Source organism: Petaurus breviceps, unplaced genomic scaffold (assembly GCF_028583685.1).
Source record: "Petaurus breviceps papuanus isolate PSGF00001 unplaced genomic scaffold, PetGlider_PUasm1.0 188, whole genome shotgun sequence".
NCBI classification, from domain to species: Eukaryota; Metazoa; Chordata; class Mammalia; order Diprotodontia; family Petauridae; genus Petaurus; species Petaurus breviceps.
In genome coordinates this window covers 6,007,086-6,033,496 of record NW_027185804.1, presented here as the reverse complement: position 1 = coordinate 6,033,496, position 26,411 = coordinate 6,007,086, and the positions used below count along the sequence as shown (strand labels likewise).

The 26,411-nt window shown below is 39.9% G+C and overlaps 1 protein-coding gene across 1 annotated transcript in view; it reads right to left on the bottom strand.

The window, feature by feature from the left end:
• The window catches only part of CTR9 (CTR9 homolog, Paf1/RNA polymerase II complex component), a 27,398-nt gene continuing 987 nt past the window's right edge, over positions 1–26,411 (bottom strand). The window contains exons 2-24 of the mRNA XM_069091218.1: positions 24,788–24,886; positions 23,203–23,442; positions 21,808–21,925; positions 21,152–21,241; positions 19,087–19,235; positions 18,334–18,441; positions 16,970–17,314; positions 15,903–15,992; positions 15,661–15,789; positions 15,373–15,556; positions 14,784–14,872; positions 13,817–14,002; positions 13,637–13,724; positions 13,271–13,419; positions 9,322–9,438; positions 8,994–9,139; positions 7,967–8,038; positions 6,770–6,905; positions 6,415–6,570; positions 5,761–5,915; positions 3,415–3,511; positions 2,054–2,166; positions 1–1,055 (exon numbers count right to left, since the gene is read on the bottom strand). Coding sequence (XP_068947319.1) covers positions 647–1,055; positions 2,054–2,166; positions 3,415–3,511; positions 5,761–5,915; positions 6,415–6,570; positions 6,770–6,905; positions 7,967–8,038; positions 8,994–9,139; positions 9,322–9,438; positions 13,271–13,419; positions 13,637–13,724; positions 13,817–14,002; positions 14,784–14,872; positions 15,373–15,556; positions 15,661–15,789; positions 15,903–15,992; positions 16,970–17,314; positions 18,334–18,441; positions 19,087–19,235; positions 21,152–21,241; positions 21,808–21,925; positions 23,203–23,442; positions 24,788–24,886 — 3,465 coding nt within the window. The 3' untranslated portion in view covers positions 1–646. The remainder of the gene's footprint in view (positions 1,056–2,053; positions 2,167–3,414; positions 3,512–5,760; positions 5,916–6,414; positions 6,571–6,769; positions 6,906–7,966; positions 8,039–8,993; positions 9,140–9,321; positions 9,439–13,270; positions 13,420–13,636; positions 13,725–13,816; positions 14,003–14,783; positions 14,873–15,372; positions 15,557–15,660; positions 15,790–15,902; positions 15,993–16,969; positions 17,315–18,333; positions 18,442–19,086; positions 19,236–21,151; positions 21,242–21,807; positions 21,926–23,202; positions 23,443–24,787; positions 24,887–26,411) is intronic.

The following is a 26,411-nucleotide window of genomic DNA, read 5'->3' as shown; positions in this document are numbered from 1 at the left end:
TTTGTAACAACAGAATTTTATTAAATGGTTTGCTTAGGCAGAGCTTTATATTTGACTAATAAGGGATCTTTTCACACATTTTTTCTCCTGAGGAATTATCCGCCATGCCTGTAAATGACTTCTCTGCAGGATTTTTTTTGGGGGGAAAAACCTCCTTCTTTTTGCTTATTTTGGTGTAATCACAAATTATGTGTCTAACTGGAAAGTAAAGTCTTGACCTAATTCCAAGAAAGACCAAGATATTAATGGAAAGGTAATAAAGGAAATAGATACTTCCTTGCACCTTTTATTAAAAAATCATTTATCTAATGCAGCTAAACACATAGAGGACCTGGGACATAGGCCAAAATTGCAGCCAAACTACTCCAGGAAGGACTCACTGGTTTTATTTTTAAGTGTAATTTTCACATATGACAGGTGGCTCTGTTCCACATTGGAGAGTAGACTTCATTTGCACAAGAAACTCAAATATTGGTCTCTGGCACAAGAAAATGTCTCTCAGGATTTAGTAATATATAATTTGATAGAAAAAAATTGCCTTCAGAAAATTTTCACAAGTTTTACTAAACATTTCAAGCATTTCACAGCTTTCATATATTAAAAAAAGGTTTCCTTCCAGAAATTTAGCTTATTTACAAACTAAAATCTAATCGCTATCATCGGAACCCCGCTCTGAGGCCTCATTGTTGGAAGCCTCTGGTTCTGAGTCATTCCCAGAGCCCCTTGCGGAAGCCTCATTATCAGAGGCTCTCTCTGATTCCCGGTCTGAATCAGCACTTGGTGAAGCTGGCCGGGACTCATTGTCAGAACCTGCAGAGTGGCTCCTTCCTGACTGAACGGACTCGTTGTCAGACTGTTCAGACACTGAGCGTCTCCTCTTTGGAGCTGACTGGTCACTGTCAGAGTCCTCCTCAGACTGTTGTACGCTGGATCTCCGGGGGCTGCCCTCTTCACTTCCAGACTGATTTGGGTTCTCGTCAGAATCACTCTCAGACATTACACGTTTCTTGCGTAGATCGCCGTCATCTGAATCACTATTGCTGTTCCTGGCATGTCTGACAAACAAAAACACCAGTTGTGCTGAGGGCTCTGGGGACTCAGTAAACACAGAACAGGGAGGAGTTTACATAAATGAAAAGCAAACAAACCCTAAGGGGATGCTATCTTTAACTGGGAGACCTGGGGCTCAAGGAGAGGTCTGATTTGGAGGGAATGTTTAATGGATACTCAATTATCAGGTGGAGGTTTGATGACCTCTAAAAAATGGAACGTACTTCAGCTGGGAAAGAAGGCCTGGGGACTATTGCTGAAATCACACAAATACTAGAGAAAGTGAATATAGACTTGTTTGCCATATGTCTGAATGAGGAAGTCTGTATAAAAACAATCTAAGTCCAAGAAAAGATTTCACAGTATTCCACATGTGAGTCATTAAAATCAGAGCACTCAAATACTGAAATAACAGAGAGATAGAAAAAAAGCATAGAGGAATTCAGCTATAAGGAACGAAGAAAACTGGGATGTTTCAGGGCACCTTCCCCACATCATTAAGGCCGATATCAGAGAAAACAACTATCTCCTTCAGCAACACATCCTTTGGTGCCTGTCAGAAATGGAATCATAGGCTGAATAGCTCACTGGTCTGAATAAGGGGGACAATTTTTATGCTGTTATAATTTGGCAGCCTGAAGGCTCAAGTCTTCTGACCCTTCTGTTCATCAAGTGTTATAAAGGGAGAAACCCCCTTGTACAAAACTCCCTTTCCCTATTCATCATTCTCCATCCTGCGAACACCCAGAGCCCACTATTCTCCTTCCGTGGCTAGAAAATAGAGGCAGAGAGGGAGAAGGAAAAACACGGAGGACACTCTATACTAGCCAAAGCACTCGGTACTAGTGAAGGCACTCAGACCTCATCCTATGTTCTCCAAACTCTATTTCCCTGCTGGTACAAGAACACAAAGCTTTTTCAAGCAAACAGGTTTAGTTAACAATTATTTTCATCCACATACATTATCACAGCAGAAAAATTTGTCAAGAGAAAAAATACCTACCCCTCATCAGCAATTTTAAGTTTATCTTCATCTGAAGAATCATCACTTGATGAGATTATGGCTTTTGATTTTATTTTTCCCTTCATTGAAGGAGGCAACCGTTCTGGCTTAGGCTAAAATAAAAAAATCACACAATTAGTGAAAAATTTAATTCTAGATAATTTTGTTAAACTGATTATATAAAGTAGAACCAAGGAATAATTGAGTAACTTTAAATAAAACACTACCATTTGTGCCCCACAGTCTTATTACGTGAGGGAGTTATTTTCAGGGTGTACAAAATGATACTCTTCCCTTTGCTCCCCATAATTCCTGAAACCCACACTGTTTACCGAGTACAATCCAAACTCATGGCATTTCGGACATCCAAACTATTCTGTTAACCATTTTTCCCATTACTGCTCATTATGACTTCTATGAACCAATCAAACAAGTTAAGTCCCAATCTCACTATCTTCCATTATTTACTACCCTACCCAATGCCATACCTTTGATCTCTTTTAGATACTTTTTAGTTACTTTTTTACTTTACTTTATTACTCTTTTATCTCCTTTGATACTTTTTAGACAGCTAGGGGGCACAGTGGATAGGGTGCAGGGCCAGGAGTCAGGAAGACCTGAGTTCAAATCCAACCTCAGGTATGTACTAGCTGTGTGACCTTGGGTGAGTCATTTAACCTCTGTTCACCTCAATTTCCTCATCTATAAAATGGGGATAATAACACCTAACTCCCAGGATTGTCATGTGTATAAAATGAGGCAACAATCATAAAGTGCATAGCACAGTGCCTAGCACACAGTAAGAGCTATATAAACGTTAGCTATTGTTTCTCATCTTCTTGGTTCCACCACTAGAACGCCATTCCCCTCTGACCACTAGCATCCTAACTACCCTCTGCAAGGCACAGCCCAAGTGTCACCTCTTCCTAGAATCCTCTGACATTCCCCAGCTAGAAATAAATTCTTGTCTGTCCTGAGCTCACTGCACTTTGGATTCTCCTTACTTAGGCTCACAGTCTAGGCTTTCACTTGATTTGCAAACATCTCATTTCCCCAAAAAAATGTAAGGTTCTTGAGGGTACCTGCTTTATTTATCTTATTTACAGAGGATACTGAATAAAAGAGAAATGTCATAGCAGAGTGCAAAAGCTGGTTTCAGAATCCAGAAGACTTGCAGCAAGTTCCCTAGACCACTATCTAAGTCAAGAAATTGCCAAGAGCTTGTGGATCTGCACTGCTAGAGAGGTTCCTCATCAGGGAGTTCCACATACCAAATGAAAGCACAAACCCAGCCCCAATCCTTCCCCAAAAGAGAAGTGTACAAATGAACAAGGTGTGAAAACTCCACAGAATGTACTTACGGCCTTCTTCTTTTCTGTTTTAGGTGGGCGACGCTTTTTCGGCCTGGGGCCATTTTCAGCTTCTTCCTCATCAGATCCCTCATCCCCCTTGGGTGGTCTTCACAAAGACAAAGAGACAAAGAACACACTTGAGAAACATTCATGCCTGTTAGAATACCACCCTAGCCACAGATACTGCTATATACTTTTATATGAACACACAGTTAGTGTCCCTAGCTACATTGTAAAATCCTCAAGGACAGAGACCAGGTTTTCTATACCTCATAGATCCTTCCTTTATGTACATGGTCCAAGACAGCAAAAACTATGCACTCAAGCAAGATGCACTCACAGACTTAGGAAACATCAATCCTCTCCTGTTAATCTAATGCAGGGTGAGCTTTACACAGGTCTGTGATAGGCAGTCACCTAAAGCAGGGTAATGTGAGGAGCATGATCAAAGCTCGTCTGCACCCATTTATTATCCTTCTCAAAGCTACAGAGGGCAGCACATCGTTACTCTTTTTCCAAATGCTTTTAATGATTAGAAACAAAAGGTCCACGTTGCAACTTTAGGCACAACAATCATGAATGTAGAGATGAAACATGGAGATGTTCTAAGTTCTGTTATAGTTTGAGGTCTTTCAGTACCACATTATCTTTGCTATACACAAAGCCATAGTTTGAGTAGGGATTCTTAACAGTTTTTGTCATGGTCTCCTATGAAGTCTGTGAATTCCTTTCTCAGAAAAATGTTTTTAAATACATAGCATTACAAAGGAAACCAATTATGTTGAAAAACAGTTATTTAAATTTTATAAAACAAGTTCACAGCCCTCAGGTTAAGAATCTTTGTCTTAAGGAAAAGCTAAAAAAAGAATGAAATGTCTTAAGATCAGATGATGACTAGGCTTTCCCATCAGCACTACTTTCAGCACAATGAGCTCTACAAGAAATCCTGTGCTACGCCTTCCCTGTGGCATGGAGAGCACTACAGGTTCCCAAAGGCTGTGACACCGCCAGAACATGGGCTGGGGCAGGTATTTCTGGGTTCTGCAGAAGGAAGGGCTGAAGGCACTAGGGAAGCTCACAGATTTCTGTAGTAAGACTCCACGTCTGTAGACATGGAATTAAACTGAAGGCAGTGCTCTGGCTTAGCTCTATTCCACAGTTCCCTAACCCAACACTGTCTCCTACTGGTTTGTTCCTTGACTTGGAACTATATTCCATGGCTACCTTGATCTATTTCCCTCTCTCATTTTCTTCATGTACTTTCTATGTTGAAGAAAAAATATAATCAAATAAGAAAGCTATCAAGAATGATAGCAATTGTTTATGTTCACTAACAATCAGAGAAAAGCATATGTTACCCCATCTACCAGAGCCAGTCATACTCTGAATGCCACAATTCATTATCTTCACTATGTTTATGCAGAAGGAAGATGGGGGTCAGGGTGGTTGGTGTAAGGACAGCAGCAGGGGAGAGACAAGGAGACAGAAGAAAAACAGGAGAACCTTGCTCCTCTGCCCCTCCCTTCAGAATCCATTGAGGGGCTTGATTCCTCACAAGACAAGACTCATCACCTCTAATCCTTCTGGGAAGATGGAGGAGCACCAGGTGCTACCACCAGTCCTTCAGCCCCTGGCACTGCCATCTGACCTGAAGGCAAGGACCCCTGGCCTTGCCATCTGTCCCTCTGCTAGACCCTGAGTACTTCCTTCCATTTACCCTGCAGCTAAATTGCCTTATATGTGCTGTCTCCTCCACCTGGACTATCCTGATTCTTCTATTTGTATCCCAGAGTTTAGCGCAGTGCTTGGCACAGCTTAGTGTTTACCAGATGCTTTTTCATGCATTCATTCATTATTTGGGAACTAGTCTAGTTAAGTGTGAGGTGAGACCACCAGAGGCTGAATGCTGGAGCCCGTGACAATTCAGAGCAGCCAGGAGGAGTACACAGAGTGCTGGACATGGAGTCAGGGAGACACGAGTTGGAATCCTGCCTCAGATACTCCTTAGCTCTGTGACTGGGCAAAGTCACTTAAATTCTCTTGGCATCGGTTTCCTCATCTGTAAAATGGGGGTAATAATAGCACCTAATTTACAAAGTTTACTAAGACTGTGCCTACTTTAAAACAGATTTTGCTCTTTGTGAGGCTCAAATGAAAGATTAGTTGGAGAAGAGGTGGGAAGGAAAACCCACACCAGGAGCGTCACCACAGGCCCTTCCAACTATCCAAATACAAACTATGTGTCAGACACTAGAAGAACTCTAAACTGCTTTTGTATTTTAGTACAAATCTGTGAAACACACTGTTTTCAGGAAGCCAAGAAAAACAGTCAAGGGCTCCTTCAAGACTAGTTACCTCCTCCGCTTCTTCTTCTTCCTCTCCCCCTCCTCCTCTTCCCCTTCTTGTTCGCTTCCACTGCCTTTCCTTTTCTTCTTCTTCTTGGACACAGGCATGTCTTCATCCGTGTCATCATTGACAAATTCATCAAACTCACCTCCCTTCTTAGAACGCTGAAACCCAAAGGAAACCAAAACCAATGATTCCTTGGTAAGTGGACCACATTTGGGTAAAAAGGGATCTAAAACCATTTACCCTATCAGAGCTATTTTTACTTTACAGCTATACTGAGGCATCAACGTGGAAAAATGGACAGAGCTCCAGGCCTATGTCGGGAAAACCTGAGTTCAAATCCACGCTCAGACACTAACTCTGCAACCCTGGGCAAGTCACTTGTTTGCCTCAATTTTCTCAATTATAAAACAGGGTTAATAATCACACTACCACCCAGGGGTTTTGTGAGGATCAAATGAGATATTTATAAAGCATTTAGCTTAGTGGCTGGCATGCAGTAGGCACTTAATAAATGCTTACTCCATCTTTCCATTCTATTTACCCGTTAAATCCCACTTAGTAAGTACCCAGGGAATGATGTCTCAGCCAGGTCCAATTTTTAAAAATTCTATAGTGAAAGAATATTATCAGATCTTTTTAACTGTAGGTTAAACGCACCCTGCCTCCGCCTCCGCCACCACCGCCTCTCTTTTTTTCCTTTGCTCCTTCGGCTTCCCCTGTGAACATGAGGATGTTCTTGGTCTTCTCTACATACTGGGCTCGCTGCTCCAGGAGTTTCTTCTGCTCTTCTTTCTCTCGAAGACGCTTCTCTTCCTGTGAAATACACAAAACAAAGGAGAAAGTCCGTCAGTATGCCTCACGTACGTAGGCCCAAGGGCCCTGGCTGTATGGATGCTCAATCTGCAGGGTTTCCCCAAAGATCCACCACCTCTGACAAGACGGCAGCTCTTGGTTTCCCCAGATTCCCCATGACCAATGTTGCCACACCCCAGAGTGAACAAATCAACAGAACCTGTTCCTTGAGCAGCTTCTGCCGTAACAATTCTTTCTCCTGCTCCTGCTTGGCCCGTAGCTCCCTCTCTTCTTCATCTTGCTTGCGTGCCCGGGCCACGTGGTATTGAGCCTGGCTCAGTAAATCAGAGCACTGCCTGGAACATTTAGAGAAACACAGGTGGCAAGGCTTATCCTTATAATGCAAATAGCTCCCGAAGGAGCATAATTTGATATTTATGTCAATCCTTAATTCACAAAAATAACAAATTATTTAATCAAAAACATATATTCAAGTTTAAAGCAATGCTAAGAAACAGTTTTTTATTTGAGAAAAGGAAAAGCTGTCAAACTCAGACTCATACATTGTGACCTGGACTTGGGAAATGCATTTGATTATGGGGACAAAACAAACACCACATAAGTCCTTTACTTAAATTCAGAGTTCAAAGACTATAGAGGTGGAAGGAACCTAGCAGATCATCTACCCCTCAATTTATTCACCTCATGGACATCCAGAAAGGTTACTCCATGATTAGCCTAAGGTCATTTTTCCCATAAACAGCATTTGTCCATAATCAGTTCTGCAAATTCCCTATGAGAACACCAGGCCTCAACAAGAATAACCTTGGTCTGGAGAGGGAGGTTTCATAGAACAATTGAGATTTTAAGAAGTTTATAACATCACAGAGGCATAAAATGACATATCTGAAAACAACCTTAGAATCAATCAACTCATAAATACTTATTAAGCACCTATTATGAAGCAGGGGGGTACTGGCAATGATACAGAGACAATAAAAAAAAGCAAAAGAACAAAAGCAGACTCCACCCTCAAGGAGCTTACATTCTATTTGATAAAACATCACATTCACAAACATGAGTAAATCCAAAACAGCACACCTGCCCCCTTTTACAGATGAAGAAACTAAAACCCAGAGAGGGAGAATGAAGGACTTCCCCACTGTCACATAGACAGCCAGTGAGTTGCAGCACTGGGAAAAGAAGTCAGGTGTCCCAAAACCCAACCCATTCAAGACTCTTTCCACAATACTACAACCAGTCCTTCAGGTCTGCCTTGAGCTAGTCTAGAAGAATTAACCTTTGATTCTGTTGTTACATTTTCTAGGCAATCACTAATGGCATAAAATAATGGCCACACCTGACAAAGTTGATTGTTACCAACACCACCATGTTTCAGCAACATGAAGACTCTTACCTGGCTTCTGTAGCAGCAAGGGCCAAGTCAAATCTCATTTTGTCTCCAACTTTACTCAAATAACTAAAATACCTAGTTTGGAGATGGAGGGAAAAAGGATATTTAATAGTAAGTTGAAAGAACATCCTATAAGTGGTTTTAAAAATTATTCAATGTCTCAAGAAACAAATTATTTTAGAATTTTAAATTTACAATTTAAAAAACCTTTAAAAGACTCATATATATATTCAACCTCTACAAAAAGATGCTATAATATCAAAAGTAAAATGAGATCAATATTTTAAAGAGCAGACAAAATATGCTTATAATTAAAATCAATGAATAAAGTTATCTGCAATAATCAAAAATATTTTAACATGGAAAAGTTAATCACAGTAAGGAAATTCATATTTAATGCTGTCCTTGGTTATAACAAAAATTAACTTCAGATTAAATCAGGATGTCCTAAAACCACTCAATGAGTACTTACTACTGTATTCTAGGCATGTGTTGTGAACAAAAAGAATTATTTAAAAAAAAAATTTTCTGCCCTCAAGGAGGTTTTAAAAAATTAAAATATAAACACAATATATGTTGAAGGCAAAAAGTTTCTCTATTGGCTTTAAAATCCTCTAACAAAAAGTACTCTGTGTCCACAAAGGAGGTAACCACACAAATGGAATTGTGGATTTTTTTTAAAGTATTGAAGAATAAATACTTTGATGAGTCAAATAAGGGCTCATATAAAAATAGTTTGCCCAGGTCAAATAGTGCTAGAAATATATTAAGTCCCTTATAGAATATATTCCCAGCAACACTGCATCCTTATTCTGTAGTCAAGAAATTAACTTAAGCAAACTTTGCAAACTCCAGGTTTGTAGATTACTACAACTAGATTTACTAGCCTGAAGGTAGGAAACGTATTTTATTTATCTTTAGAGGTGTCTCTCTTCATGCCTCTTCTCAGTACCTTGTACACTTAAATCTTTGTTGAATGAATAAGGAAATACCATATTCCAAATGACATTTCCCAAAGTTCTTTCTTTACCTGTGGGCGAGTTCCAGTTCTTTAACAGCATTAAGCACCTCCTTGAGATTACTCTTCTCGTCCTTAAGAACAGAAGTAGCCAGCCTCTGAAGTACCAGAGCCACATTGAACATGAGGACTGTATCACTGGGTGCCACGTGTCTAGCCTGTGTTAGTACAAAGCAAAAAGAAAGAGGTTCCATGAGCTAAGCCAGATGAGGGACGGATCTTGATCTGGCTTCCTTTTCCAGGTAGTTTTCAGAGATGCACAAACATGAAAAAACGTCTGACGGAGCAATCCCATGCCAGCCAAGCATCCAGGCTGGCTGGGATCAGACAAACTTCTTACCTTGAGCAAAGTCTGCTTGCACTCCTGCAGCTTGCCACACTTGAAGAGGGCGCGGGCCAAATACAACACCACCTCTGTATTCTGGTGTTTGTAGAACTTTCGCAGGCAGTTTTCATACTAGAAAGGAAAGAGAAGTTGCTTGAAATATATCGTAGTTTACAAGACCATTCCAGCATGAGTCCATGTAATTAAAGCTCTGCTCACCAAATGGCCAAGGCCTTTTCAAAAGGTCCCAGAGTTTCAGAAAATTATCTCAGTTGTGTTTTTGTTTTAACTTCACTCAGGACACACTTTGGTAACATAAAACTGGACCATTCAAAAATGTATTTGAGAAAGTTGTGTTACTCTATAATTTGGGGCACAAGCAACTCTGAACTGTCTGTGCCAATGGCAGGCAGAAGAGTACTAGGTGACAATTCTGAACAACACGCCCTCGCATACTTTCTTCCCAGCCCCAACCACAGAGTCTCTACTTTCGACCCTGTCCCAGCTCAGCCCTACTGGTGGTGGCTGGGGCCTGACCAAATAGCAAGTAAGAAGGAGCTCACTAGCTACTAAAGATGACCAAGAAAAATCAAGACAACTATAGTATCTCACATAAGAACTTGTGATTTTTTTTTTTATAGGTAGAAGGCCAAAAAAAATAAATGTTACTATTGCAATAAGGGTCGTACAATAAGGCCATTTTCACAGCCTGGCAGATGGCAAGTGGAGTTAATCTCAATCGCTACAATGAACGTACAATAAATGCCTACTCTGGTCCCTGTTTACCTAAGTCTCACTGCATAAAATGGTAGCAGCTAACATTTACATAGTGTTTAACGGTTCATAAAACACGTTACAGTCATTATCTCATTTGTTCCTCAACAACAGCTATATGTGGTAAGTAGAAATGGTATTACTAGGTCCATTCTATAAACAAGTAAACCAGGCACAGAGAGGGAAGTGGCCAGGCAGTTAAAAATGAGCTCTGAAAATGACATCTGGATTCCTGGACTACAAGTTAAAACTCTATCAACAGTGCCTAGTATGCAGTAGGAATTTAATAAATGCTTGTTGATCAACAGGACCTGGTCAGGGAGTACATCCAAAAAATGTATTTGCCTGGAAACTTGTAAATGGAATGAAAACAGCTTAAACTGAAAAGAAGAGGGATGGAGAAAACCACTACAAATTATTCATGAAGTTAGATACTATAAAGTGCTACAATGTAAGAAGACTAGAAAAAGAGATACTCTGAAATTTACAGGAAACAAAATTCAAGGAAAGAGGCAGTTACTTAAAATCCCTGGCCTGAGATGTGTAAACACAAAAGCACCAAATACAAGAAATAAGCAAGGAAAGAGATATTAACTGAAGGAGGCAAATTTGACCCCATAAAGAGGCTCTCCCTCATGTATTGTATAGACAGTGTTCAATATTAAGAAGATATACTTATGTCACCCCTGGACCTGGCATCAAACAAGCTCTGGATGCCAGCTAAAGAACTGACCTCTCAAATGGGACCTCTTGGGGCAGGGACAGCTCTATATCCAATTTCAGCAGAAAGTAGCTCTGGGAGAAGAGACCTTTGCCCATTCCCCCAAGATTTTGAGCCCCATTTGTTCGAGAGGGGAATGATGAGGTGCTTGTGCCCAAGCCACCACCCCAAGATTCTGTTTTATGTGCTTATTTTCTGCTATCCCTATTTTATTGTTGTAAAGTTCTGTTGACACCAGTTACCCCTTAAACTCCCACTAACCTATGTAATGAAATGTATTGTTAATATATTTTTGCTATGTAAGGGACATGAAAGATCTTCGGGCCGAATGTAATGGTAATGGGAATTTGAAGACCTTCCCTGATTTGAAGATTTTTCCCCTGCCCCCGATAGGCTGAATGTAATCACATGGTGCCTGTGGTGGGAGGAGTTTACTGAAGGGTAGAACAGAGCTCACAGGAAGCTGGGAGTCAGCAGCTAGACAGTGGAAGAGAGAAGAGAGCAGGCAAGTAGACAGCTAGACTTGTGAGTACTGGTTTCTGGAAGGCTCTCTGTGGTGTTAAGGTGTATTAACTTCTTTGCTGCTATGATGGAATCAGCTTTCTGGTTTTGGGGATTTAGTTTTCTGGTTTCTGAATAAATGTTTTGCTTGTCTTCTAAAAAAAAAAGATCTAATCATATGAGAAATTTGGGAACTAAGGCTGGAAAACATTGAGGTAAAGATCAAGGATAGTGTATTTGGAGTATCTTATTGACTAGTTAGACTAAAAGAGGAAAAAGACTAAGAATTTACTAGAGATCATAAGCCTGAAACAGGAACATGGTCTAGTCATGATGGGGGACTTCAAAAACCTGGATATATGTTGGCACATTCTCTCTGCTAAGAGCAAATCAATTTCATAACTTGCTTTAATGATAATTTCATTTTTAAAAAGGTGAAAGAATGAAAAAAGGGAATGTGTACTGTGGACCTCTTACCCACAAAGAATTGTCTGAGTGGAAACTATGAGAATCTTTAGTTCAATTCAGCAAATACTAAGTTCTACTATGTGCAAAGGGATGTGACCATTCTATCTTTGAATTTGTGACAGACCCTAAATCATCCATACCTAGAAATTCCACTGCTTAGGTATAGATACAAAAGAGGTTGATAACAAGAAAAAAAGCCCCATGTACACCAAATATCTATAGCATGATTTTTTTTTGTATTAGCAAAGAATTGAAAAAGTAGATGCCCATTGATTGGGTAATGGCTAAACCAACTGTGGTACTCTGTAAGAAAGAATCCATGTGGTGAATACAGAGAAGTATGGGAAGATTTAGTCCCAGGGGTGGGGAACCTGCAGCCTCGAGGCCACATGTGGCCCTCTAGATCCTCAAGTGTGGCTCTTTGACTGAATCCAAACTTCACAGAATAAATCCCCCTTCATAAAAGAATTTATTCTGTTAAATTTGGACTCAGTCATAAGGTTGCACCCTAGGACCAAGAAGATCACAGGTTCCCCATTCCTGACAGATAAAGTGATGCAAAGTAAAGGAAGCACAACAAAGAAAACACTAAAAACAATTACGAAAACAATGTTAAAGAAAAGAAAAACAAGATAATCAGAACAAGATGCTGCAAATTATAACTGGCATAAAGAAGAGATATGAGAGGGTACCACTTCTTTTTTTTTTTTTTAAGCAATTGGGGTTAAGTAACTTGCTCAAGGTTACAAGGCCAGTTATTTCTGGGTGTGGTGCTAAGTATCAGAGCCCAGATTCGATCCCAGGTCATCCCGACTCTGGGGCCAGTGCTCTTACTCACTGTGCCACCTGGCTGCCCCCAAGGGTACCACTTCTTCACACCTTGCACATATGCTAGGACTAAGTGTGCAACACTACATAGAATGTCAGATTTTTTTCAAAGTGTTAGTAGTTTTGATGAACTCATTCTTTACCCTCTTAAAAGGTAAGTGATATAGAAACAAAAGATAATAATAAAAATTATTCCTAAAAACCCAAAAGTGGAATAATAAGCTAGCCCATGAGTTTCCCTTCACTGGAGGCATTCAAGAAAAGGGCTGAGTGACCATTTTTTGGCTACATCAGACTAAACAATCTCTGGCCTTTCACCTTAGAAATTTCACAATTTTAAGGTGTGTACATTTCTCTATCAGATTTAGAGCATTTCCTAACTTACTAGAATTCCGGTATTGCATTATCTTGCCTCAAGTTAATGCATACTAACAACATAATTATAACAATATCAAATATAGCCCTTGATGTACCCATTAAGTTTGTTTATAATATGATCTGACTTAAATTTTTAAATGGACATCATTAGAAAGAATGACCAAAAAATGGTATTTAATTCCACTAGAGGGCAGAAGTGGTTAAGAGTTCTAGTCCATCAATAAAATTGATGTCTTAAATTTTTATCCCAAATTTTCTATTGTTTTTAGATGATCCAAGGAAAAGATAAATTACCATCTGAACAGCACTGATATACTGCTTCTGCTCCACATAGATGTGTGCTAAGTTTAGCCACACATCACTAATATCTGCAGTTGCTTCTCTTACTTGGGCAAATACATCACGAGCTTCACGGAAATATCCTTTGTGGGCCAGCACAGCACCTAAAGAGAAGTGAAATACACAAAAATATTTTTTTTACTTAAGCTAACAGCACCCAGTAGGAAATTAGGACAAACAAAAATAGCAAATCATATTTCAGAATAATTGTATTTATAGAGAAATTCAGGGTAATAACCTCAGTGTTGCACTAAGATTCACCATCACTCGTCTCCGAATCATAAATTTCAAACTAGTGCAAATATACAAGCCTTACACTACCTATGCCATTGGCAGCATAGAGGTTCTTAGGATCATTTCTGAGGACTTGCTTGTAGATGGCTAGTGCACGATCCTGATGTCGTTTTTCCTAAAGAAGAGAAACAACATCATTAGGTAGAGATGCTAGGTATTTCCATCAAAGACAAGCCAAATCCTACCTTCAATAAATAAAGATATTACCTTCTCTCGGTCTCTGGTGGGTTGATGCAAAGTTTGTAGCCAAACATTGCCAAGGGCCAGCATAGAATATGTATCATTTTGAGTTGATGGTTGCTTTAATATTCTCTCAAATTTCTTCTGACCTGGACCCCATTCTTGCTTGGCCAAATGAAGATTGCCAATCAGAGACCAAGCATCTGGATGATCCTGAAACACATGTCAAAAGATTATAAATATTCAGGTCCCAGGAAGTTAAGAAATGGAAGGGACTCTAGCTATTATCTGGTTTCACAACACCTATCTCATTTTACAGAAGAGGAAACTGAGCCTGAAGGGAAGGGGCTTCTTTGTAATTATAAGGTTAGGCAGTGGGAAAGCTAGGACAAGATTCAGGACTTCTAAGATACTGTAGTCCCTTGTATTGTGCTAATTCTCGAATTGTGTTATAATAGAAAGCCCAATGGACTGGAAATAAAACTTCAAGGATTTGAAAGATAAGGCATCACAAAAACAAAGAATGTAAATAAATTCACCCTACACACATGAATGAATTTCATCCCAAGTCATGTGAAAAGATGAGTGCAGTTTACCTGATTTTTATGGAGGGGTGGTAGTTAAGGGAGAAGGGTGAGGAGGAGAACTGACGGAATACAGCTATACATACATAATATTGGATATCAAGCACCGATTAATGGATTACCACTTGCTGGGGATGCAGCAGAGGGCAATTAATGCATAAAATAGGTCAGACTAAATGACCTTTTAGGTCCCCTCCAATTCTTAACATTTTATGAGTCTATGTGCCCCCAAAGTCAATATACTAGTATACCATAATACAACCTACATTTCTTTACCACCACTGTCTCTTTAAAATAAATAAAAGTTGGGAAAAAATGCACCCAGGATCAATAAATCATAGTTTTTAAATGGAAATTCATTCATTAGACAATTAACTGAAAATTTTCATTTCTTAAAAAGGATTACTAACCTGATTGATCTGAAGAGCTTCTTTAAACCAATCTGAAGCCTCATAAAAGTTTCCTTTATCTCTAGCCATTGCTCCTAAGCGCAAATAGCCTGAAAGAAATGTAAGCTAAAAGATTAGTTCTACAAAATCAAATTTTAGCTTAAGTTCTACCTCTTCGGTTCAAGGTTCAAATCTTGCCCACCACCCAACCTTCTCCCAATATTCACCCCAGTTCAAAAAGGTTCTGCCTCGTTCCTACAGCCCACAGGCATCATGCCTATTCACATGGCCGCACCCCTCCCCACCTCCTCTCTCCAGCCAAACTTCTCTTCTGGCCATTACCCCTCATCTGGAACATTCCTTCCTCCTTCAATCCTACTCATTCTTAAGGTAATGTTCAAATCTGCCCAGCAAAGAGTTAAGTTCTATGAAGCCAGAGAGTGAGTCTTTTCTATATTCTACAGTTAATGTTGTACTAAGTATATAGTGGGCATCTAATAAGTATTTGTTTCAACATTTCTCATTTTTGCAAGTTTGTTAAATAAATGTATGTTGAATGAATAACTCAATGACTTGTAGGATTTTTTTAAAAGTAACTTAAAATTCTTACAGTCAACATAATTAGGATGTTCTCGTAATATATTTTTGTACAGCTTTTCCGCTTCATGGAATTCACACATTGCCTCATAAAGTCTGGCCAGATTGTATGATGTTGTAACTGAGATGGCATTATAGTAATGTTCGTCATGCTCAGCTTCTGCCTTGGCACGATCCAAAGATGCCAAAAAGTATTTCTGTTAAAAATAGAAGAACAACTTTCAAAAAAAATGTTAGGTCAGGGCTGACTTAAAAAAAAAAATACCCACTCCAGAAGGATACAGACATCCCATTTTCTCACCTTTGCTTCCCCTAAGTTTCCAAGCCTAAAATGGAGGGCACCCACATTATTCAGAATCTCTGGCGGGACATCGGCCTGTACCTTTTCTTGCAGGATACGTGTTGCTGTTCCGTATGCTGACAGGGCACCCTGTGAGCCCACAAAGACAGAGGCAGGCCTAAGTCATGACGATGACCAGTGCCTTACTCAGTTTACATCAGAGTGGGCAGTGCTCTGTTAAAAGGGAATTCTATACCATGTACCTGTATGTCAGTCTGCTCTAGGATTTGTGCCAGTTCGATCCAGGCCTCGACATCATCCGGATACTGCTCTGTGACTTTCTTCAAGTGGCCCTGAGACAGAGGAGATGCCAGATCAGTGTGATATCCACAAGTCACCAAGATAAGTCACCATGAATGCAGCATTAAAGCATCCAAACCAGTGCTTATAAAGCTGTTAAAAATTAAATCATTAGTGTTTAGGAAGCACCAAGGAGGAGAAAGACCAGACTAGCAGTCAGGAAGTGGACTGGATACCAGCTCTGCTATGGCTTCACCGTCATTCCCTGTGCATGTCACGCAACCTTTATGAGCCCCAACTAATGTGAAAACTAGAGCTATCCAAACCACAGCACCCTTGGTAAAACCACAAAACAGTAAAACACCATCATCATTATTATTAAGATGATTCTCCTTTGAAGTCTTATTCTTGAGGCATGAAAGTGCGCCCCAGTGTGTGAAGGGCTAAGGTCAATGGAACACCAACCTTGGGGATCCTAAGCCAAGAGAGATTAACTCCAGGGCACACTGCATAAGTGAAATGAAGCACTTCCCAGAAGGGTGGACACTGGGGATGAATTAGTTTAGTCATGAACACTGTTTTTTAAGATGAAGAGGGGTTGTGTGATCTCTGTCAGTAGAGAAGAAGGTGGCAGCATACAGATAAAACAACTACTTCTCTGAAATACTAAATTCTATTGTTAGTTTTTTTCGAGTGGTAACAAACAACGTACGGGATGACTTCCCATGGAATACTTCAAAGTCTCAACTAAAATCCCACCTTCAACAAGTAGAATTCCCAACCTCTCAATTCTAATGCCTTCCCTCTTTTAACTATTTCCTATTTATCCGATACACAGCTTGTCTATTCATCTGCTTGTGGTCTCCTCCATTAGCCTCTGAGCTCCTTGAGGGCAGGGCCTGTCTTTTGCCTCTTTTTGTCTCCCAAGTACTTAGCACAGTGCCTGCACATAGTAGGTCCTTAATAAATGCTTACCGACTGACTGACATCCATTAGGTCATTTCAGAATAACTAAGATTTTCAGATGTACCTTGGCAATGTCTCGTTTGTCTTGATCTTCTGAGGCAGCATACAGAGAGCCAAGAATTTTCATTGTTTCATAATTGTTGGGATAGGCTTTCAAAACTTTCTCAAAGCACTGAGATGCATTCTCCTTATCACCTCGGTAAATATACATCTGGCCCAAACCAAAAAAGGGTAATACAAAAGAGGACGAGGCAAACTGGGTGGCTTGATAGTAGTACTGGAAAGCTTGGTCATAGTCTTCCTGAACGTGGAAAGACCTAGCCAGCTGATAACAGCTTTCTGCCTGCATAGCTTCCACCTCTGTGTTATGGAAAGCATGGAGAGCCAAGTGCTGGACTTTGCTATAATCCTGAAAAAGGAAGAGCACAAGAAGGATAAAATGCCAAACCACCTCAGTGATATAAGATGATGTCATAGAAAACGTTTCCAAAGTAATGTAATAATTAGTTAACTAGGGGCAGCCAGGTAGCACAGCAAGTAAGAGCACCGGCTCCAGTGTCAGGATAACCTGGGGGATTGAATCCGGGCTCAGATACTTAGAACCACACCCAGAAATGACTGGCCATGTAACCTTGAGCAAGTTATTTAACCCCGATTGCTTAAAAAAAAAGAATTAGTTAACTAAAATAATATTATCAAAATAATCTAAACTAAAATACTATCATATATTACCATCAATTAACCATCTCCGTTTCCCCATTATCCTTGTTCAAAAAAACTATGCCACGAAAATGACATCATGCACTTAATAATCCTTTACTTTAGTGGGGTGTGTTAGGAAAAGAAATGCATTCCTAATTCCTGGTTTTATCTATTAAAAGCTGACAGAAATAAGAAACCACTTCCTACAAATTAAAAGGCTCAGATTTTACTCTATAGGGACCACACCACAGCTGTCCTCATCTATACAGGTATCGAATGTCCTCCACAGATCTGTCAGTATGAAGAGGCACACAAATCACACTTCAAAGACTCAGCTTACATTGAGCTTTAAGATATGCAAGGTTTTCTTTTCACAACACCCCTCAAAAGTGGGAAGCACAAATATTAAGATCTACCATTTTACAGATGAGGAACTGAGGGTCAGAGAGTCTAAGTGGCTTGTCCAGGGGCACAGAACTAGAAAGTGCCTGAGCCAGGACTTGAAGTCATCTTTCTGCTAACTCTAACTCTTCCAATTCCACTGAGAAAGCACATCAAATACAAAGATGTCCCAGACCATGTCAATCAAGTGAGGGGTCAATATAAAAACTCAGGTCCCAACCTATACCTACTGGCTTCAGATTAACTTTCCATTAGTGTAAAACAAGATGAAACATCATATATTTGAAACAAAATCGAGAATTAAAGATGAAAGATTTTTCAAACCTTTTTGAAGAAAAAGTGATTTGCCAAGTGGTTCAGTACCATAGGATTGCTAGGATCAATTGTATAAGCTCGGGAAAGAAGCTGGACGCCATTTTTGATAGAGTCAGCCTAAATAAAAGACAGGGTTTGGGTTGAGAATATGAATGAATATTCAGAGAACATTAAAAAAAAATTTTCTTTTCAAAAACTTTGAAAGCCATGAACATTACACAAAGTCAAACCCAGAAAAAAAGTTAAGCTCTTACTTTACTTGTCTGAATATTTAACTTAAGGTTCCCATGTCTCTCAATAATTAATCAAATGCAAGCACAACTTTATTGTAGTTTTAGTTTAGGAAACATTCCCCCATGTTCTAATTTTGGTTATATGAACATCATTTGACATAAATGCTTTAAAATTAGCACTAGCTCAATATGGCAAGCCATAGAAAACACTCCGATGCATTCTGTTTTGAATTCCATTTTTAGCCATAAAGAGACTTTTCACAACAGTCTGTCATGTATGTATTTAAGTGCCCGGCTGAACTGCTCCTCTTCCTTAAGCAAATCCATCTTACAAACCATCTTCTAGATGATCTGCAAGAAGACATCATTATATTCTATACAGAAAAAAGAACTTGTTTGTACAGGAAAATATGGTTCTTTTTTCCAACCCGTATTTTGGACTCATCTTTTTAGCTAGATGGACTCTTTGAGAATTCCTCTATTGATAAGCAAATCGATCAATACTTGGATTGTATCCTTACTCACATACCTCTTTATTGTTGAGTTCTAGAACGGCCAATCCAACTAATGCTCCCACACACTTGGAGTTGAGCTCCAGGGCCCTGCTGAATGCCAGACGAGCTTTCTCCAGTTTGTTTAGTTTCACAAAGCAATGTCCCATTCCTAGGCGGACTTCAGCTAAAAACAAATAAATCAAGTCATTAAACCTGTTAAATGAAGACATTTTTAAAGTTAATTTACTGCTGTCAAATGAAAATCAAATTCCAACCCTTCTATACTTTAACTACAGTAAAACGCCATTATCAAGAGCCCTGTTACACTACTGATTTGCTTTTTTCAATAGGTCAAATCATATCCTCCCTGATAGTTCCTTCCCCATGTAATAAAGGATATAAACCTTCCCCACAAGAATGCAAAATACCTAATACTGGTGTGTTATATACCTTCCAACATCACTGTTAGACTGTACTTCTGAATGACCATTTTCAGACAGAAAGAGCAAGAGGTTCCCTTGAAAGTGAAAAGCCCTGTGAGCAGCCCCAAAGTATTATGGGCACATTTTTATCCTTTTCACAGATCTGCACTTTACGTAACACACCAGCCTAGCCAAAGATGGTTTGCTGTCACACACATATCGACCACTACTTGCTTGTCTGAGAAAATGAAAGAGCACTTATTTAAAGAAAAGGTTCAGTGTGGGCAGTGAAGATTAACGGCTACAAGCAGCAAGCTACAGCCAGGCTTGCTGGCAGACTCCTACAATAGCTATGGGAGGACAGGCTTTAGGTGATAGAGTGGTGTCATTACAAAGAGTACTAGACACCTGTGGCCAAAACTACAAAACCTTTAAATAGAGGGCAATAAGACTGACAGACACTCTTGAGACACAAGGCTTCTGATAGTTTTCTTGCTTATATATAAGAAAGTGGCCAAAAGGAAGTTTGATGAAATATTGAAGCACTGAAATCTATCTCCATAGGAAATCTATTGCTATAGGATAAGATTATGGTATCTGGCACACAGTAAACACTTAACAAGTGTTCTTGATTTAGCAACTGATGATGATATTTACTTTCCTGAATGCAGTGTAACACTAAGAATTTAGAAGGGGAAAGACACTGTAACAATTAGTCCTACTTCTTTTTTTGATAGGCTTATGAGACTGGGAGAAAAGGCAAAAGAGGTAGATAGAGTATACCTGGATTTCAGCAAAGCACCTCACCGAATCAATCAATGAGCACTTATTAAATATCTATGTGTCAGGCACTGTGCTAGGCTCTAGGCACATAAAGACAAAAACCAAATGATCCTTGTGCTCAAACTGACATTGTATCTGGGGGAACATGAACGCATTTAGTAAATACAAAATATACAATCTTGTTGGGTTCTGGTTTTTTTGGGGTGGGGAAGGGGAATCAGGAAAGTCCCACTGTCCTTCACCCTGGTCAGACCACACTCAGATCACTGGGTTCAGTTCTGGGAATGACATTTGAGGAAGGACACTACCAAGAAAGAACATGCCCCAAGGAAGCCACTAGGGCTGAAGTCATGCCACATGGGATCAGCAGAAGAATTTCAGAGTACTGGTATGAGAGACAACAGAGGTTAGAAGCATGAAGAGTATCCTCCCCTATCTCAAGGGTTCACACCAGGAAGCGCTTATTAAACTTGTTCTGCCTGGCTCAAGAGGGAAGAACCAAGGTGGAAGTCAGAGAGGGGCAGATTTTAATTCAATACAGGGCAACATTTTCTAGTAGTGAGAGTTATCTGAAAGTGCACTGGCTATCTTGGAAAGTAGTAAGTTCCCTGTCAATGGAGTTCTTAAACTACAAGACGAGTGGGAATGTTGTGGAAGGGACTCATGCTTTCAATTCTAATATGATTCTATGACTTACAGGTGCACAATACCACCTATTATCTTGTTTTAAAAACCAAGTGAAGATTTTTAAAATTGTCAATGTCATCTCCACTTCTATATAAGGGACATTTTCTTTTGTAACTCAGGGTTAAAAAGCATTCCACTAAACTATCAATATTTTAAACTGGGTCCAGTTTTAGCCTATCTTAACTACTGAGTCTTGCTCTTCTCTTACCTGGACACCCTGGGTTGGTACGCAATGCTTTCTTATAGTATGCAAGGGCTCCTCTGTAATCTTTCTTGTTGAATGAAATACAGGCTTTACCTGTCATGATTTAAAAAAAAAAGTGAAGTCAGTAGGTATTACTAGTTTAAAGAATGTAAGGTAAGCATAAGATTTCAGTACAAATAAACACACCAAAAGCAATGTACTTTTAGGATAAGCAATTAACCCCCATGTAGCAGTAATAATTGATGCCTATAAACAGAACAGCTCTATCTTTATCTTTAAAATGATTCTCTGAACCAGTTTGGTATGTTTTCCACATAAAAAAGTGGATCACTGTTTATTAAACAATCAGTGCTCAGGAATGTATTATTTTTAATTCAGAAAGTGATTAATTTCTATTAATTTCAACAATAAAAAAATTCTTGTCAAAATAATTGAATCTCCTAAAAGCATAACCTGCAGGATATGTTTTCTCTTCATCACAGATTTTCTCCAATTGAACTTTTTAAGGCACTCTTCAGAAAATAAACTTCATTTTTATTAAAACAAAATTCTCTCCCCTTTGTTCAAGGGCCAGGGTTTGACTTTCAATTAATGAGAGCTGTATCCCTGACACAAGGGAAGAAATAAGATTCTTAAGATGTCTACCAAAGATAGCTTACCAAGAAGGGCTGGTATATTATTTGGAGACTGGTTGAGTACAAAATGAAACTGCGCATCAGCCTGGTCCATTTTGTCACCTTCTAACAGACAGAAACAGGCTCTTCCCAATAAATGGTTCTAGATAAAAAGAAGCACCCAAATTAGATTTCCCTTATGGCAGTTGGCCAATATTTATTTCCAAAGAACTTGTGAAAATGGAAAACATGAGTAAAATGTGATAAATGGAGAAAAATTCCCTTAATTGTAACATATAAGTAGCTGATGGACAGTTCTTATCTATAATCTAAAAAAAAATGTACTAAGTGCCTATTTTACACCAGTAATTCTGATGATAAAAAAACACTACAAGTTTCTAGATTGCTGTCTGGAACCGATGATTCCACACTGAAAGAAATTATGGTGATGCTTGAACTGCCCATTCCAAGTGAGTGTTATACAGGAAAATTTTACCTGTTATAGTCATGCAACTAACTTCTTCATAAAAATCAAGCAGAAGTGAAGATGACAATGGACTGAATTGAAATTAGGGAAGAGTATTTTAAACTAACCCAAGCTATTCCCTACCATAAATGCCATCTTTTTACTATCAATATTCTACAGATGATGGACGCTACATGGTTACAAATCATTTCCACTGCAATCTTGGAGAATCAACCCTGGACTCAACACAAAAATCAATGGAAAGTTGAATGATGGATGCAAAAGGCTACATATAGTATGGTGCAGGGTGAAAAGTATTCAAAGTAGGATTCACAACACCCAAGTACAAAGCCAATTCTGCAAATTACTGACTTTGCCCAAATCACTTCATTTCTCAGGGGCAGTTTCCTTATCTTTTAATTGAACAAGCTGGATTAGATAACCTTTGAGTTTTCTTCTAGTTCTACATCGATGATCCCATGAACCTGTAAAATGTCATTGAGGACATGTCTTCCAGAAAACAAGGTAGGCTGGTCCCAAAGTGAGAGTGAGGAATAAGAAGAGACAGGAAGTTGGAAGCCATAGTGCCTCCAGAATATTAAGAGGCCTGGAGGAGGTATGCAGTGTGCTGGGCAGCTCTACTGGAGGACTTAGGGAAGAAGAGGAATGAGAACTGCACAGGGTGAGGAAGTGAGGTGCTGTGTGATCTGTATTGGGGTGGGGCGGAGGGGAAGGGGAGCACCAACCATATCAGAGAGCCCAGATTCACTGGAGTCATTTTACCCAAGATTTTACAAAACAACAAAGATGCTTTTCATCAGAAACCTCTCTTACTGTGGTTAAATCAACATTCATTTCTTTAAGAAAAATTAGTCTATTTCATTAAACAACAAGATGCATCCTTGATATAAATCACCCAGTTGAAACCACAACATCTGCTGAAACCACAGCTAGGGAAAGCTTTCTTTTTTTACCTGATCATACATGATAATTTTGTCAGCCATAGTATACAACAAGGTTGCCTGGGTGATGAGCTCCTTCTTGTTGTCCTTGTTTTTTTCCTTCCTGGCCTGCTGGACATAGTAGGCTGCCAATGTATCTAAGCAAGTCATCTGGTCTTTTTCATGGTCTCTATAATCCAGGTTGCCATCTATTCGAGCTGCTTCCAACAACTTCACAAAATCTTCTGTTTTTCCTTGCTTGTAATATTCCAGCTAGAAAGTAAAAAAGGAAAGTTAGATAGAAGATGGCAACTGAGCAGAACCCTAAAAGAAACTAGGGATTCTGAGGCACAGACATGTCAACCATGGGGGGAGAGTCTGTGCAAATACGCCAAGGAGATCAAATGTCAAATTTGGGATACAGCTAGTAACTCAATTTGACTGCAACTCCAGAGTGTGTGGAGGGGAGTAGTAGCATGAATATATATCTCAACAAGTAGGCTGAGGTCAGATTTTGAACATGGTGATGATGTGGGTTGATATGTTTAATTTGGCAGGTATGTAGAAGATAGAGTGGAAAAGAGAGAAATCATCAGTAAGGAGATCAGTTAGGAATCTACTACAACTGTCTAGGCAAGAGATGATAAAACCCTGATAAAAGTAGCCATTATATGAATAGAAAAAAGAAGTTTTATGGAGGTGGAACCTAATAGATTTGGCAAGTGACTAGACATGAGATTGAGGGAAGAGTCAAAGGTCATTCTCAGGGTAAGCACCTGAGGGACTGGAAGAGAAATGGGAACATTTGGAGGAGGAGTCAATTTATTAGGGAAGGTTAGTTCTGTTCTGAACATGTGTTTAAGATACTAACAGAAGATCTAAGGTAGATGGTGCCATGGGATTGGAATTTAGGACAGAGATTAACATACTATAAACTGGGAATCCTGTGCATAGAGATGATGGTTGAAACTTTCTACCTCTCAAAAATAACTTTTTTTCTATATGCATCATTCAAGAGAATATACGATAAGGAGAAATGATTTGGGGTTTGCCTTTACATCCTAAGCTCCTAGCAAAAAGCCTGGCACATGAAAGGCATTAAGAAACATCAACTGTATTTGTATAGGCAATTGCTTCTGTTGTCTATATTTCCTAGAAACTTGGGAGGGTTAGTCTTTAGCTGATACCAGTTTTCACTTTAAGAAAATAAAAAACTTATGCATAGAATTTATATGAATTATTTTAATTAACTTTTCTTTAAAAATGATGATATATTATACATTTAATATGTCAGAATTGTTGTACAGATAATAAAGTGAACTTCTTTGGACACAATATAACTCTACAATGGACCTAAAGTTTGCCTGAGTAGAAATCAGATACACGTAGCGTCTTAAAAGATACATACTCTGGGGTGGCTAGATGGCTTGCACCAGCCCTGGAGTCGGGAGGACCTAAGTTCAAATATGGCCTCAGCCACTTAACACAAAAACTAGCCGTGTTACCTTGGACAAGTCACTTAACCCCAATTGCCCTTCAAAAAGAAAAAAAAGCTACATACTCTGAACTTATTTTCCTACTCAGCAAATGAAAAGCATTTATTTAAATAAATACTAACCGCTAAGGCAATCCATATGTGCAACTGAGTATGTTCCTGTTTCAGAATACTGATAACTTCATCCCCCTCCGGTAACTGATCGAAGTCAAGTTCAATGACCTAACATACAAAAACATTTGTTAGTCATTTGCATCTTTGTTAACACTCATTTTTCCCAAAGCACAAATTTTATTTATCAGTACATATATGCATATTTATGTAACAAACAAAAAAAATCGCTTACATTCATTTTCAACTGAGACAAAATGCCCAAATCAAAAATACTGATACCACTCAATATGAGAGAAATTCTCTTGGCAAGCACAAGAAATATATTCATAAGTATCAGCACAAAAAAAGTTGGCATTGCTGGGTAAGGCAGATCTATAAAATGCCACAGATAAGACGTCTTGGTACACTCTTAAAACAAGCACTGCTTTGCATTTGTACTTAGAACCCAAGCATGCCACCCTAATTACTAATGGAAATGGCCTTAAGTTGGATATATTTCAGTACTTCAACAACCTGTGATTTCATTAGGGTAGGTACAGATTGCAAGTCTTCTCTATGATTTAGCAGGCCTCCAGAAGTTTCTGTGGCCAAAAATACCATCTTATCACCATATAACCAATCAATCATTGAACAGACCGCGGCTAGCTAGGCTAGCCCTCACAAAACACCCATTCAGTCTGTGATGGCCCTTAAGTCAGGCTGGTACAATTACCACCCCGATGCCCGATGCCCCCTCCCCCACCCCCAGCTTTACAATGAACTGGTACAGTCTTCAAGAACCCAAAATCACCTCCACACCACCCTGAGTGAAGACTTCAGTGGAGAAGAACAGATCTAAAGTAAGTATAAAGCCAGTTACATTTTCTGCATAATAATCAGCTTTGCAAATGGATCCAAGCAGTGCAACTTAAAGTCTGAGAAACACTTGAATGTGTGCATAACCAACCAGGAGTGGATACAAGTGTACTTTGGATGACTTTAGAAAGTAAAAGGGAACATCAGTGGAAGTCTGAAATCCAATGGAGAGGGAAAAGGATGCAGAAGAAACTTGGGCTGTGTAAGTCACAGAACCCCGGCTTCTGGAAAAGTCTCGTAACTTTTCTGGTCCTCGGCACCTCCTCGCTAGACTGAGGAGTAAAGACTCCTTAAGGTCTTTCCCAAGAGGTCAGACGCGACCCCCGCTGTCAAAGTGCCCCTGGGTAAACTCAGCTCCACCTGCCTCAGTTTCCTCCCCAGGAAAGGTCCCATGCAGCTCTGGAGCTGGGAGCCGAGGAATGAGTGGAGGCGGGAGGGGGGGGGGGGGGGGGGGACCCGAGGAGGGGGGGGGGGGGGGGGGGGGGGGGGGGTAGGGGCGCTCATGCACAGGTTGGATGGGGGAGGTGTGACAGGTAAGGGGTCCCAGGCAAAGTTACCAGGAAGGCTCCTCCGGCCGGGGAGAAGCAGAGGGGCTCGCAGACCCAAGGGAAGAGTAACCGCCCCCATCCCTGGTCTGCAGAGGCGACCCCACGTCGGCTCGGACCCGGGTCCGGGGGTGGGGGCGGGTCAGACACCGGACTAGGGGGCAAGGGTTCGGGGCAAACACTGGCGGGGGGGGGGGGGGGGGGGGGGGGGGGGGGGGGGGGGGGGGGGGGGG